Source organism: Rosa chinensis, chromosome 7, assembly GCF_002994745.2.
Source record: "Rosa chinensis cultivar Old Blush chromosome 7, RchiOBHm-V2, whole genome shotgun sequence".
NCBI lineage: Eukaryota > Viridiplantae > Streptophyta > Magnoliopsida > Rosales > Rosaceae > Rosa > Rosa chinensis.
Window position 1 is genome coordinate 3,159,823 of NC_037094.1, and position 14,645 is coordinate 3,174,467.

Below are 14,645 nucleotides of genomic sequence, written 5' to 3' on the forward strand. Positions count from 1 at the left end.
AGTAGCTTTCTCTTTGGTTGAGAGTAGGTTTTTGGTTGGTTGGCAGTTGCTTTCTCTCTGGTTGACAGTATGTGTTTCTCTGGTTGGCACTTGGTAGTAGTTTTCGTATTCATTCGTTGTAGCTTTTAAACAGATTAGCAGTAACTTTTGTGTTTCTTGGTAGTAACATTCATAATTCATGATAGCAGATTTTGTGTTGGTTGCTAGTAGGTTTTATAGTCTTTAGCAGTAGCGATTGTTTTGCTTGACAGTAGCTTTTCTAGTCTTCGATTAAAAGCCTCCCAAAATTTTGTAGTACTTGTGTGCGAATACATTCTTGATTCCTGCAAATTGTTTTAGAGTATCTTTTAGAATGTCTGGAAGTAGATTTAGATTTTTTGAGGCATGTAGTAACTTTTACAGTGTTTGGTAGTATGTTTCATGATGCTTGACAGTAGCTTATCTTTAATAGCAACTTGGCTTACTAGCTTGCATGTTTAGCAAGGGTTTTCTGGTTCTATCTCAATAGCTCTATGGTTCTTTGACAGTAGCATTACATATCTATTACAGTAACTTTTTGTTATTTGATAGTAGCTTTGCTATTCATTAGATGTAGCTTTGAAATACAGGTACTGGGTTTTGTTTCTTTGGTGGTAGGTTTTGTATCATGGCACGTAGCGTGTAGTCTTTCAAAGTAGCTTTTGTAGTCCTTCGAAGTGGCTTTCATATTCCTTAACAATAGCTTTTTAATCTTTTCTCACTCTTTTCTCTAATTACTTGTAGTAAGCAAAGATTTTGAAGAAAATGAACAGAGATCTGTAGTTGGGCAATAAGTTTTGTTTCTTTGGCAGTAGTTTTCTTATTTTTTGGAAGTAGCTTTCAAATTCCTTGGTAGTAGCTTTTTTTTTCTTTAGAAGTAGGTTTTGTATGCGTTGGTAGTACATTTTAAGATGTTTTGATAGTAGCTTTCTCAGTAGCTTTAAAGATAATGATATGTCTATCTAATTAATTGCAGTTTGGCAAAGATGTCCAAAGAAAGTGCACCGAGAGATAGAACTCAAAACTACAAAGCAAACCTGCACAGATTTTATGATACTACAAAGAAGTACTGAAAAGGCATTCATTGATGATACTGCTATGTTACCGCATAGAAAGTTTCAAAAAGAAGTTCAAATGTCAAGTGGCTAAAACAGAACAAAAGGAAGGTGATAAAGAACTGGGTGTACATGTACGACTAGATTGAAGGCATATCATTAGAAGAAAGAGGGAAAAAGAGAACAAGAAGAACCAAGAGGACTTAGTTGATGGATAATCTGTTCTTTCCTTTTAAAACAATGACTGTGGCTTCTTGTAATGGTAGTAATAGCCTTATGTGGTGTTGCTAGCAGCTTTCTTAACTGTTAGCAGTAGCTTTTATTGTTTTACACAAATTTCGTATTGTTAGTTAGTGAATCTATTTTGAATTGACATAACGGAATATATATTGTTTTGATTTCAGTTATAAGATGGAAATTGAGTTGTATTTCAGCTATTGTATTGACTTGAAGTATTGAGAGTGATATGGTAACTTTTGCATAGTGGTAACTTTATATTGCTGTTTGAATAACCATAACCATAATTATAAAGATCGATGAGAGCACCCCTAATATAATGATATCTCTCATAAATCAATTAGTAAAAGAACTAGATTATTCAACAACTCTGAAAAATGTGATGAATACAACCCATATAATCAAGAAAAGCTACAATCCAATAGAATGCTCATAATGTATGCAACTAGCTAGGTTCTAAATATGTAAACTACATAGAATATATTGTCGTAGTTATCAAAAAGTTTAAAGCAATCTTAAAACCTATTGCTAATGTTGTGAAAAAGTACTACTGATGGTGTATAAAACTACTACCAAAAATGTAGAAGACTACTGTAGAAGCTATAAAAGAAAAACCTACTGCCAATACTATAAAAGCTATTCCAGATGATTTGAAAAGCTACACTCAGTGTTGTAAAAAGCTGCTTCGACTTATGTGAAAAGATACTCCAACTGTTAAACTGCTATTGTCAGTTTTCAGATCTGTGTCGTACATGTTTTCTTGTTGTGAAGCCTCACCTCACCACAAGGATCACACTTGATAGGACTGGTCTTTCCATCTCCACTAGCAAACTTCATTCAAATACTTCTGGCCTGCCAGATGGCCTCATGGTCGATGGAGGCTTCACAATAGGAGTTGAACTTAACGAATCCTTATAGTATTTAGATGGAAACAGCAGCGTGCCGCTGCATCGCCAACTTGCCACTCTATCAACTAGAAAATAGAAAACACGAACTTGTATGTCAAAATACAAAAGATAATGACAGCACCTTCAAAAGCTACTGAGGTAGTTATTATAAGCTACTATGGCAGTTATACAAAGCATAGTTACTGACTGCAATAAAAAAACACACCTTGAATTATAGATAAAAAATGATCAGCTCACAAATAATGCATAGTATGTTTGCTTAACAGCTGTAGTAGCCTTATTGAAGTGTGTAAACTTTTCTAAATACATGAGTAGCTTTCTCTAAACTATATCAGTTGTCCACAATCCATAATAAGCTTCGATTGAAAATTGTATAGCATTGAAATTTGTTTCAGATAGAGACCCAAAACAAAATGAAAACACACTTTAGTTTCCATTAGCACAAATTAAGCATGTATTCGTCAAACTTTCTCTTCAAATGAGCAACATCTCTAAGTGAATAATGAAACTTGTACCATACTATTAATTGCAGCACGAAGCATCCAATCTATTCAGTAATGTCATTGTTCTTACCAGCTGGGTGATGGCAACAACACTGAGTAATAGTAGTCCAAGGTGTTCTAAAAAGGACCAGCTTCGTGATTGAGTGACAAAAATAAGAGTCTGGCAATTTTGACTTGTAGGTACAAGGAATCCATTAGATCCTCATGACTATCTCTTATAGATCTGAAACCAAAATTTTCCTACAGAAAAAGCATATTGCCAATATTAAACAACATTGAATAAAAGTTTATGTAAAATATAAGTACTCATAAACATAGCAAACTGTAATTTACATCAACCATGATTAACAATCATCAATGCTAAATAACCTATGAGCACAATCCCAGTAGCAAATATTTCTTTCAATTTCTAGCCACCATCTATCAATAGCAAATATCTCCACCTCCATTACTGATTCTTCACTCTCAAAACTCAAATAATCAAAAGAAAAAGACAACGGATTAGTAATACCTGAATGGCCTTGAAGGAATTAGCTCTACCTGACTCACCGCAAATCCTAATCAAAACCAGTACAAATACCTAATTTCATCTCCATTATCAAAAACCACTAATCAAAATCGAACACAAATCCACATCACTGTACCTGTTCAGCAGAGAGAAGGTAAAGGTTTCTTTGGATATTAGGTGCCAACACCGCGAAACCGCTGTCGATCCAAGCTCAATGAGATTCGCCAGTTCTCAAATTGTTCAACGAGATTTGCAGAGAGATGATCACCACCATGACGACGACCAGCCACGCATTCGTCTTCAACATCGCCAGCGAGCTCGTGAGGCTGTAATGGCGTTCGTTTCGATTTGTGAGAGAAAGTCATAGAGAGAGATCTGTAATGTAGCCAACGGCCAACGCAATTGGTTTTGTCAGGTGAAAGGGCAAAATCGTCCGAGATTAATTAATTTGAAGATGTAAGTGGCCTTATGTGTACAAAAAAAACTGGGTGGCCTTATAGTTAATTAAAGTTTCAAAATGACACTTATGAGTAATTTTCTATTTTTTCTATTCATATTAGATTAAGGAATTATGAAGAAAAAACATTATCTTGATGATATATGAAAGATAATTCGAAGCTTTCCTTTTGGGGCCAAAACTTTGTAGTTCTTTAGATTTTTTTTTTAGACATCCTCTTCATGAACATTGTTTCCAAATTGCCCCTGAACTCCCTACGTTGCATCCGACTTGTCTCTAAGATGTTCAGGGACACAGTCGACCACCATTCCTTCTTCCTCAAAAAAGCACATGTGGCGCTTACTCCTAGCTAGAGTTAATGTATTAGTGAAACCGGTCACGTGTCCAACTTCAAAGATGGAGAAAGGCACTATAATCAGTTATACTGAGAGCTTGATTTCACTGAAAAATTACGGGCAGTTTTGATTGAACTTGAATTAGGTACGTACTCGAGGCAAAAGGGTCAAGCTTACTATACTAGTCCAATATCATTGTGTTGTGAAAGTTACGTACGTGGACAGTATCAACAGATCAAAGAAGAAGACAGAAGAAAGTGCAAAAATCAAAAGTTGTATGAGAATGACAACTACGAAGCCTAGCGCATACAGATGAGGGTGAAGAAGATCGAATGCTCTACCACACAACAATGGCCGGCCGGCCATTGTCCAAGCTGGTTAGGCAATCATATCGTAGTGCAATTTTTCACAACTTAATTACTTGCTTATATTTTAACTTTTGTTTATTAAGATCGATCTGCATATATTGTTTATATAGTTCCAACATTTATGGTATTATGTAGTGGCATATTATAAATAGAGTAAGGAACTATGGATAGATACGTTTGAATAATTAATGGATTCATATCCACTACAAACTTTGTGCTTGCAGCTTTCCAGAATTCCAGTATTGTTCAAATTAATTAGTGGCAATCAAAGTGGAATCTACCACAAAATAATTAATCCACTTGCTTTGGGATCGATATTGCTTTGAGATATTTAGACCGACTGGTATGCTTTTGCCTTTTGGTTGTTTGCCTAACATGCTTATTTAAATCCATTACCTCTAGTTCACTAGTTGTTAACTATTTGACATTCTAAGAACTGGCTAATTCTCCAATAACAACCTGTAGAAACAAAAGAGAAAAAGAACAAAGAGCAAATTAAGCAATTCTCATCCTTTTTGCCACCATATATACTGTGTATTTAACTATTTATTTTGATCTTTTCTATTTATGGTTTCACTTTTATTACCTCATCTTAGTACGTAAAAGGGAATCACCGATTCTATTTAGAAGGTAAAATATAGGATTTGAAATCATGCTCAAACTAGTCACAGACTTAAAGCAACATGTAAAAATTGTAAAAGAACTGTCCGGCCAGTTTATCAACTAGATATATAGATACAAACTAGCTATATCAAAAGCTAGCTAGCTCTTTCACATTCATTTCAGTACTGATATCCATACTTTAATACTACTCTAAACATCCATACTCCTCTTCGTACATATTATATATATATATATATATATATATATGGAAATATGGATTAATCCAAATTCCACCTAATGCATCTACTCCTACTGTTACAGTCATTCCCCTTTAATTTCAGACCCAATAATAAACTTAAATCAGTGATCATGCAAGAGAGAAATCTAATCGAGATGCATATAATTCAATACTTGGATCAAGAAATATTCTTCTTTAGCAATCAACGCATCTCCCATATTGAGGCTTCGGAGTGTGCCGGTTGTTGGCCCCTGATCCCGGGTAGTCATTAAGCTCCACATCCATTCTTTCATAAAATTTCATTTCTGTGGTTATCTGCATTCAAATATAGAGATTAACTGCATTAGTGACAGAAAAAATGGCAAACCTCACCACGACAGAAACAAACTATCATTTAATTTTGTCAATAAATTCAATACCAGTTTGTTATTTTCTGCAACGGTTTGATGAACTTCAGGTCCGATATGCTTTAGGCCTCCGATTCCTGCAAGCAAAAGTAACAAGTCAGAAGAAGATGGAAGTAGAAGAAGAAAGAGAATGTGAAAAGTTGGTTTAAGATTATTACTTGTAACTGGGACAGCATTGAAGCAGATGAGGTGAGAAAACCCTAGCAAGATTACGAGTAGACGAATGAGAGTAGTACTGCTAGCCATTGCTGATGATCTTGAAGTAAGCAGGAAGAAGCTAGCTTGTGGGAATGAATGTTGAGTCGTCTGAAAAAGGCAGCAGTACTCAATTTATACATGGAATTACAATGAGGATTTCGAATCTGGACCTTGTTCCGTTTCGTGGGGGAAGCAATTATAGTGTTTAAAGTCAAAAAGGTGCAAAGAACGACAGATCGTTTCGTGTGGGCCGTACGCGTTTCCAACCTTTTGCAATTGCAAAACACAGTGTATGAAATCAGCCATGGATCGGATGTCTATCATGGAGTTTGATATTTAAAATGTGGTAAAAAATTAGAAAGAGGGAGACACGTACATTTAGTAGTGCAAATTAGTAGTGGAGGGTGACACAAGAATGATGTGGTGGCAAGACTTTTAGAGAGCTCATGCACTAAATTGGGGTTTTTATGAACAAGGATCTTAGTGGGAATCATAATTGGAGCTCAGTAGAATATATTCAATCAATTGCAAGAGAGAAATTCAGTAAAAGCAAAGGTCACGCACTTCTTGTTGTTGTTGTTGTTTTTGTGATTCTATCTTAGTGGCATGTCAATAAACAACAGCCACCAAATGTGGTGGCAAGTTTGGGATTCAAGTATGACTTGGTTGACTAATACCTTGGTTAGCAAGAAAAGTAAAAGAAAGTTCTGGTTGGATGATAAGTGTAGAGCATATGTAGCTGATGGGTGTTTTAGGTCACTATAAAATAGCTAGATCTGTTTGAGATTAAGGTTAATTAGTTTTTAAAAAGCAGCTTTTTGTAGAGTTTAAGATGCTGTGCAAGTGTTTGGTAATTCCCAACTGCACAATTGGTTGTTTTAAAATTTGGGAGTGACTCACACTCACAACACTTTTATGAGTTTGCTTGGAAGTTGCTTCTCTAAACTATTGCCAGAAAAAGTTATTGTCATAAAACTAATGTTTGCGGTTGGTAGTCTTCTCTTGGTTTGAAATTTCGGCCTATGAAGTGTTTTTCGGTGCAAATTAAATTGTGAAAAAGCTACCTCATATCGCAACATCAGATTTTTGTTTTAGTTTCTACATGAGAAGAAGTGAAGATACTGTGCCTAGCTCAAGCAGCATACCATAGGTTTTAGGGTTATGAATGCGCTTTTGTTTCTTCGATGAAAATTATACTTTTTTTGACTAATTCAGTAGACGAATTAGGATGGATCTGTTTTGCTTTTTAGATCTTATTGTTTGACTTCATACCTTATCAAGTTGCATTTTTCTAAAGGTTCGGGTGAGTCACTGCACAATTATGTACGTATATATATAGTTATTACCAAATTATGATATGTTTGTAAAAGTATGATCAACAATTACACAAACTAATTAAGTTAGCTGATGTAACAGCCATTTCAAGCCAAGTGTTATAATATATACTGATTAAGTAAAAACAATGTGCACCTTAAAGCCTTAAGATCTGGATCCGAAATGGTTGAGAAAGTTACAAAAGTTAAAGGCATCAAATAAGGGCAAACTGAATTTTCAGAAGCACGTACTATTACTTTCTGCTACTTTATTTAGTTGCATGCTCCATCATACCAGCTTTAGTAGTCAACCATTTCTGATGGGATCTCGTGCAGTGAAGCTGGTATATATCCTCCCAAGTTAGTCAATCCTTTCACAATATATGATCACATTTGTGTAGGTAACCATGGGATTATCAGACCAGAAAGAGATCGAGGAGGTTTGAAGATGTGGTTATTGTGTGAATCAGAGGAATTTTTCTCCATCCTTCCCATATATGATACCAATATATATTTTTATATAAACAGGAGCAAGAAGACATCATCATTCTGGGGATCAGTATGCACAGGCCCACAATTACTGTTATATCCACTTGTTCAGAGTTCGCACGTAATAGATCGAAACACAGCTTCAAGGCTATGGGGAAAGATGTAGCTTGATCCGTGAAAACGCATAAAACTCTTGACTAAAAGAGATGTAACTTATATCGTTATCGTCATTTTATTTCAATATTGCAACATCATATGCTTTGTAAAAGCTGCACAAATGATAGGTTTATAACTTGATATGCCGCCCAGTAGCAGGGCTCTTAACCTCCAGAGACAAGTTTCGTTGGTGAAGCCCTAACAACACACGAGCTGCGTAGGTTGTCTTGAATTACAACTTCAATGAAGACTTAAATATGAAATGGAATATTAATGCAAGTGACATAGTTGCCTTACGTACTGCTGCGATCTATTGAGATTCATCCATACATCGTTTTGATTCCTCTCTCCCCTTCTATTATATTCTTTCGTTTTTCTTCATGCAAGATACGAGCTAGGAGGTAGCATTACCGCTACCACACTCCACCGAATTCACCCACCAAAAGAAAATTCTCGATAGTGAAGTGCCAACGTGCTAAAATATGTTCATAAATTACAACGTACAAATGTTGGAATATGGAGTCTTTTTCTTTTTGGGCCAGACGAAGCTGGAGCCTTATAAGAAATTGGGCTTCTCAAACCTGTAATTGTCACCATGTGTCAATAGGAAAGAATGGCAATTGGTCTTCAAGAATGTGTGACTAGCAAAAGTAGGGCTGGACACGGGTCGGGACAGGACGGGACTATGTTTTTTCAAAGTTGGTACCGAAACTGACCGGGATTGGGTCGGGCCCAAGCCCAATTCGGGATACACGATTCCTTTTTCTTTCTTTTTTCCCCACACTTAAGTACTTTAATAGCTATCCAAAACTTCTAGATTTCAATCATTCTAGAATGGAACTGTCCTCTTAGCACCGCAACTTATAAGTCTACACAATCAATTTTGCCTTAAACCAAATCAAACAATGTAAAATACTACAATGAATTGAAGACTTCTTGAAAAGAAGAAATGAACTAGTGAAGATGGAAAATAATACAATATGTGCAAAACTGCAAATTGTAGATTGCAGATTATGAATTCAAATTGCAGTAATGCAGATTATGACAGGAAACAAGTGCAGTAATGCAAATGGCTATAATGCAGTAATGCAGTAATCAAATTGCAGATTGCAGTAACAGTTGTCCTCTCTAAACCTATAAATACCAAAACCACAACCGTCTCCTTTTGCCTTCAACCCCATATCTTCAACCCTCCCTCCACACCTTCGATTCTCCTCGATTTCAAATTCAAATTCAAATTCAAAATCAAATCGATTTCATATGGCACAGATCAAACAGATTAGCGAGTACCAAGCCTCCATGATTGTTGATGATGACGAAAAAAGCCACGAGCCCACGATTCCGGGTCGGACTGCTCCAAATTGAGCTCCTCCTTGGTTGTTTAGGATCGGTTCGAAAGTAAGGTTGAGGATGGTGCTTGAAGCCTTGAATCCTCACAATAAAGTAAGGATTGGGGGATTGGGCTTGCTGTGTGAAGGGAAATTGGAAATAAATAGGGATCGGGGATTTAGATGAAGAACAGAAGAAGAATTGGAGAGTGGAGAGTAGAGAAGAGAGCTTAGAATTGGAGAGTGGAGAGTGGAGAAGAATTGGGGATCAATCGATGTCTTTGGAGTTTGGAGAGTAGAGAAAAATTGGGGATTGATCGATGTCTTCGTTTAGCGGCTTAGGTCCTTAGGCCGTTTAGTTTAGGTCAAAATGTTTTGATCAGGTGTGGTCATTCATTTGTGTTCCCACAAACTACCCAATCAAAACCAACCAAGTAATATAAAAAATTAAAGATTTAATTTAATTAATTTTAACGAGACGGGATCAATCGGTTTCTACTAGGCTAGTACCGGTACCGAGCCCGTTTCCAAGGGACGAGACGGGCCCAAATAGTAAATTTCAGAATTTGGTCCAGGCCCGTACCGGCGGATTTCAGGACGGTACCGGGACTTCGATTTTGAATGCCCAGCCCTAAGTAAAAGGTCTCATAAGGTTGGGTTGTCTCATTATCCGCATTAAAGCCCATCTTACATTCTCTCAAAAAAAAAAGCCCATCTTACATAACTAAAGAACTTGATTAATCAATTAATCATAGCTTGCATTGCAAAGCAACAAACTAACAATGATTATGAAATCTGTTTATCTTCTAATTTCCATCCTTATCACTTCCTTAATATAATTTATCATCCTGTCAAAATCAAAATAAGGCATGACTGCAAGTCGTAATTAGCCTATTTTTAAAGCATGCTAACACCATCCTTAACCGCCCACGGAGTCATTCGACATTTAACAACTCAACTCTAATAACTTTTTCTTCAGAATTAGGCTTGTTTAATCGATTGTTTAATTCAGATATCAAGTATGTGATTAAACTAATCCAAACCATTTGACCTTTTAACCGAAAGATGGAGGCTCATTTCTCCCTACGTGTGTATACGTCGTACTAAATCATGTTTTAAAAATCCCACTCCACTAATAATGGACACGTGTCAGCCTCTCAGAGCTGGCATATTGAGAAAAGATTTGAAGCTTGGTGGATGCTTTACAACGTGTCACACACGGGACACGTGTTGAGTATCTAGGGAACTTATCCAAGCTTCTCACTAAAACATATTTAATTTTCAAAAATTAAGCCTTCTAAGATCAAAGCCATGACTTCTAAAAAAATAAAATAAATCAAAGTCATGGTTAACTTTTTTTTCTTTTTTTTGGGGTTTAGGGAGTTTGACTTGCACAATAGGATTATCTTCACGACGATGTATGACCAAAATAAGTATGTTTGTTGATCGAATAAATTAAATTCTCATTTGTTAAAAATAAAATATTTGGTTATCTTATCTTGGCAGATAATTGATTTGCAATGCTGATAGACTCAAGCTTACTCACGTAAAGGATAATTTTAAGAGATTATGAGGGACAAGTAGATCTCGGTCACATGTATAAAATTTGAATGTTAAAAATTGTGTATTTATCCTTCAGTCAGTTCACTGTCAGATGGATTTGTCTCTTACAGTATCTTAAAATTATTTATTTGATAAACTACTGTGCTGATGGGTGTGACATGTACTTTCTAATCTCTTCTTCTACAATACCATCATCAACAAGATAAGGAGCCGCGGTATTAACTAGTGCCAAATCCTCCAAACAAACCTAACTCGCAAGAAGAAAGGAAGAATGCTTTTCCAAATGTTGCAACCCCATAAGTTCTAGTGTTCTAGTACCACCAAAGAAGTGTCACAAGCCTTACAGTACTTTCGAAACTTTTGGGCAGTTAGTCACTTCGCCGCCCATGTTCCTAAAGCTTTCTATTGCCACATGAATAAAAAAACAAAATGAGCTCTTCTAAGGCTTTAAAAAAGCTGAAGCTCCTCTAGTTGGGAGGATAGACTTTTACGTTTATCTTGTTATCATTTTATTACTAATTAAAGGAAGAAATCGATAAGATCTCTTATACGAGATTCTAAGTTTACATTATTGTATACTTGAGTAAGATATATTCGAACTAAACTTTTGTATATGTATTGTTTTTTTTTTTTTTTTTGATGCGTTTGTATATGTGTATTGTTTGTGATCGTTTTTGTAGGACTGTCTTTTCTAAAAGCAATTTTGTTAAAAACACATTTGTACAGGTTAAGTGTGCAACTGCTTTTTTTCTTTTTTCTTTTTAAAGAGGATCAAAGGGCAAGTGTGCAACTGCTTCTCAAGGGGGCATTTATACCAAAAGTGATTTTATTAGAAACAAGTAGAGAATTTTTTTTATAAAAATTTCAAGAGTTCTATGTAAAATCACTTGAAGTGCTTTATAGGAAGCACAAGCACTGAAGCACATGTCAAGTTATTCTTGAAAATGTTATTGAAAAACACTTTTGTAACTTAAAAATACTTTTTAATTTCTTTTATCAGACGCTATTAGAGACACGTATTTTAGATAGTTTAAAAGCGCTTTTACTTAGAGCAACGTAATCTCTTTCGTTAAAGTGAAATGATTAATGAGATAAAACCTGAAGAAAATCAAAACTAGGAGCTAGGCCAAACTTTTAGAATCCGAGTGTATAACTTGCCATGAATTGAAAACTCAAAACTGTGTGTAGGAAAAGGCACATGTTGGGTAGCACCGAATTTGCATGCAGCGGAAGCAGCTCGTCTGTTAAAGTCCGAAAGAGAGAGAATCCATCCATTAAGAAATTAGGACGAGAAAGAAAATCTGGAGGCCACAAAGAACTTGTGGCTCAGAATCAAACTCTTTCGCTGAGGTGGCATCCACCCTCTTTGTTAGTTTAAACGGATCAAAATCCTACCCCCTACGCTCTCATTAAGCCAGAGAGACTCCAAGAAAGAACTCGCGCGTTTTTTTTACAGCCAACAAGAAAAAAAAAAATGCTGCAGGAAACTAAGGACCCGGCGATCAAGCTTTTCGGGATGAAGATTCCGCTGCCGGCCGCCGGAGACTACGATGACTTGGGGTTTACTATGCCCGGAAAGAAACGAGTTGATCAAGAACATGAAGAAGAGGAAGAAGAAGAAGAGAAGGTAACACACTGGCTTGTATACTTGGTTGCGTGAGTCTGAGAGTGGAGGTGTTTTGCGAAGTGTGTGTATGTTTTGGAAAATTAAAGAGGGGCCCTTTTGTTAAAATGCTGAGAGCTTTGATGGGTCAATCTTACTTCTGCAATCTGTTACTGTTTATGTTTTGATCTTATGTTGGTGGGAATTGTTTTGAGTTTTTGTGTTTGAAAAGTGGAAGCTTGAAGAAGTAGGAAAAAAATTTGAAAGTTTTTAAATCATTTTTGGTTATATGAAGAATTGAAAAGCAATATTTGTTTCCTTCACTCTGTTTTGCTTCAATGAATTGATGAGTCATCATCTTACTTTTCTCTGTTTTTGGTCAGTTGAGTTCAATTAGATTTCTGTTTTCCGCATAATTTAGTTCGAATGTCCATTAGAAATCGGTGGTTTTGGCTTTTCCATCTGTTAGGCAGCCATAACTTCACACCAGAAGCTTGAAAGAAACCTGTTATTGTCATTATTTGATATTTTTCTTTTCGAGATAGAGTCTTTGTAGAAATAATTTCCTAAATTTCTTGGATCTCATTTCATAGTCATTAGATTGTCCAATTTTCTGGAATGTTCAATAGATTTGATCATGTCAATGAAAAGTGCAGAGAAACTAAAAAACAAAAGAAAAAGGATATTGAAATGAACAATACTCAATTTTTCCTTTTTTCTGCTTGTTTTTTTTTTTTTTTTTTTTATCAAAGATGTTCTCACACTGGTTTGCTTTTGTCTTGATTTGTCAATACTTGTTCCTAAAGCATACTTGTGAAATTTCAGGATTCACCATCAACAAAAGACACTGAGAGCATAGAAGAACAAGATGATTCTCCAAAAACTGAAGACTCAACAAGTATGGAAATGCTACCAGATTGTAATGTGAACCCAAAGACACCCTCAATCGATGAAGAAAGTGCAAAATCAAAAGCTCCGAAGGAGAAAGAACAGAATGATGCAACCAACTTGCAAGAGAAAACCCTGAAGAAGCCTGACAAGATACTACCATGCCCTCGCTGCAATAGCATGGACACCAAGTTTTGTTACTACAACAATTACAACGTCAATCAACCGCGCCATTTCTGCAAGGCTTGTCAAAGATATTGGACTGCAGGTGGTACAATGAGGAATGTGCCTGTGGGAGCTGGACGTCGGAAGAACAAGAACTCTGCCTCACACTATCGCCAGATCACAATTTCTGAGGCTCTCCAAGTAGCTCAAATGGATGCTCCAAATGGAGCTCAGCACCCCGGATTGAAAAGCAATGGGAGAGTCCTTAACTTTGGCGTAGATGCACTAGTGTGTGATTCCATGGCTTCTGTTTTACACCTTGCAGATAAAAAGGGTTTAAATGGTACTACTCGAAATGGATTTCATAAGAGCGAAGAATTAGTATTTCCAGCTCCTTGCAAGGGTAGAGAAAGTGGCGATGATTGCTCAATTGCATCTTCTGTAACAGCTTCGAAACCACAAATTCAGAATGCCAATGGCTTCTCCGCACAAATTCCTTGTCTTCCTGGTGTTCCTTGGCCTTATCAATGGAATTCAGCTGTTCCCCCACCGGCTTTTGGCCCTCCGGGAATGCCTATACCAGTTTTCCCTGCAGCTTATTGGAACTGTGGCGTCCCTTTCCAAGTGCCTGTTCCTTGGTTCAGTCCACAGGCTGCTTCTCCCAACCAAAAGTCTCCAAACTCCGCCTCAAGTTCTCCGACACTGGGAAAGCATTCAAGGGAGGGAGAGATGTTCAGACCAGAAGTTCATTTGGAGAAAGAAGAACCATCAAAAAAGAAAAATGGATTTGTTTTGGTTCCAAAAACATTAAGGATTGATGACCCAAGTGAAGCTGCAAAGAGTTCAATATGGACAACACTTGGGATCAAGAATGATTGCATCAGCAGTGGGAATGGGCTGTTTAAGGCCTTCCAATCACAATCAAAGGGTGATCAAAAGAAACATGTCCCTGAAACCTCTCCGGCTTTGCTAGCCAACCCAGCAGCCTTGTCTAGATCACTCAACTTCCACGAGAGAACTTGAATTGGTTCAATTAGGCTAGGTGTAAGATTTTCGCATAAGCTGGAATAGTGAGGTTGGATTCAACATGTCTCTCGTATGAGTTCTGACAGCTAACCCCATCCGGCCAGTCTCAACTCTAGGGTTCTTCAGTAGGATAGGGGAACTATAGTTATAGTGGAAACTAATTTTGCCTTCTTGTAACAAGCAGCATGCACAGATTCCATCTGATGTACTTGGTTTTCTGATTTGTGTTGTTCATGTACATATCTATATGTGAAATACATAGCTGTAAAATTAACATCA

At 36.6% G+C, this 14,645-nt stretch overlaps 2 protein-coding genes and 1 long non-coding RNA gene across 3 annotated transcripts; 1 reads left to right on the plus strand and 2 right to left on the minus strand.

Annotated features, from left to right (window-relative positions):
• Positions 1-1,707: 1,707 nt before the first annotated feature.
• On the minus strand, positions 1,708-4,753 carry LOC112175897. Its single transcript, XR_002926697.2, has 4 exons — positions 3,366-4,753; positions 3,233-3,278; positions 2,792-2,961; positions 1,708-2,283 (listed from the first exon to the last, which is right to left on the minus strand). It is a non-coding gene; the product is annotated as an uncharacterized LOC112175897 (long non-coding RNA).
• A 328-nt stretch (positions 4,754-5,081) lies between these two features.
• LOC112179736 lies at positions 5,082-6,009 on the minus strand. Its single transcript, XM_024318213.2, has 3 exons — positions 5,796-6,009; positions 5,650-5,714; positions 5,082-5,545 (listed from the first exon to the last, which is right to left on the minus strand). Exons 1-3 carry the CDS (start codon positions 5,881-5,883, stop codon positions 5,426-5,428), a joined length of 273 nt encoding a protein of 90 aa, XP_024173981.1. The 5' UTR covers positions 5,884-6,009; the 3' UTR covers positions 5,082-5,425.
• Positions 6,010-11,878: 5,869 nt separating this feature from the next.
• On the plus strand, positions 11,879-14,645 carry LOC112178680 (cyclic dof factor 3). Its single transcript, XM_024316865.2, has 2 exons — positions 11,879-12,311; positions 13,113-14,645. Exons 1-2 carry the CDS (start codon positions 12,159-12,161, stop codon positions 14,361-14,363), a joined length of 1,404 nt encoding a protein of 467 aa, XP_024172633.1. The 5' UTR covers positions 11,879-12,158; the 3' UTR covers positions 14,364-14,645.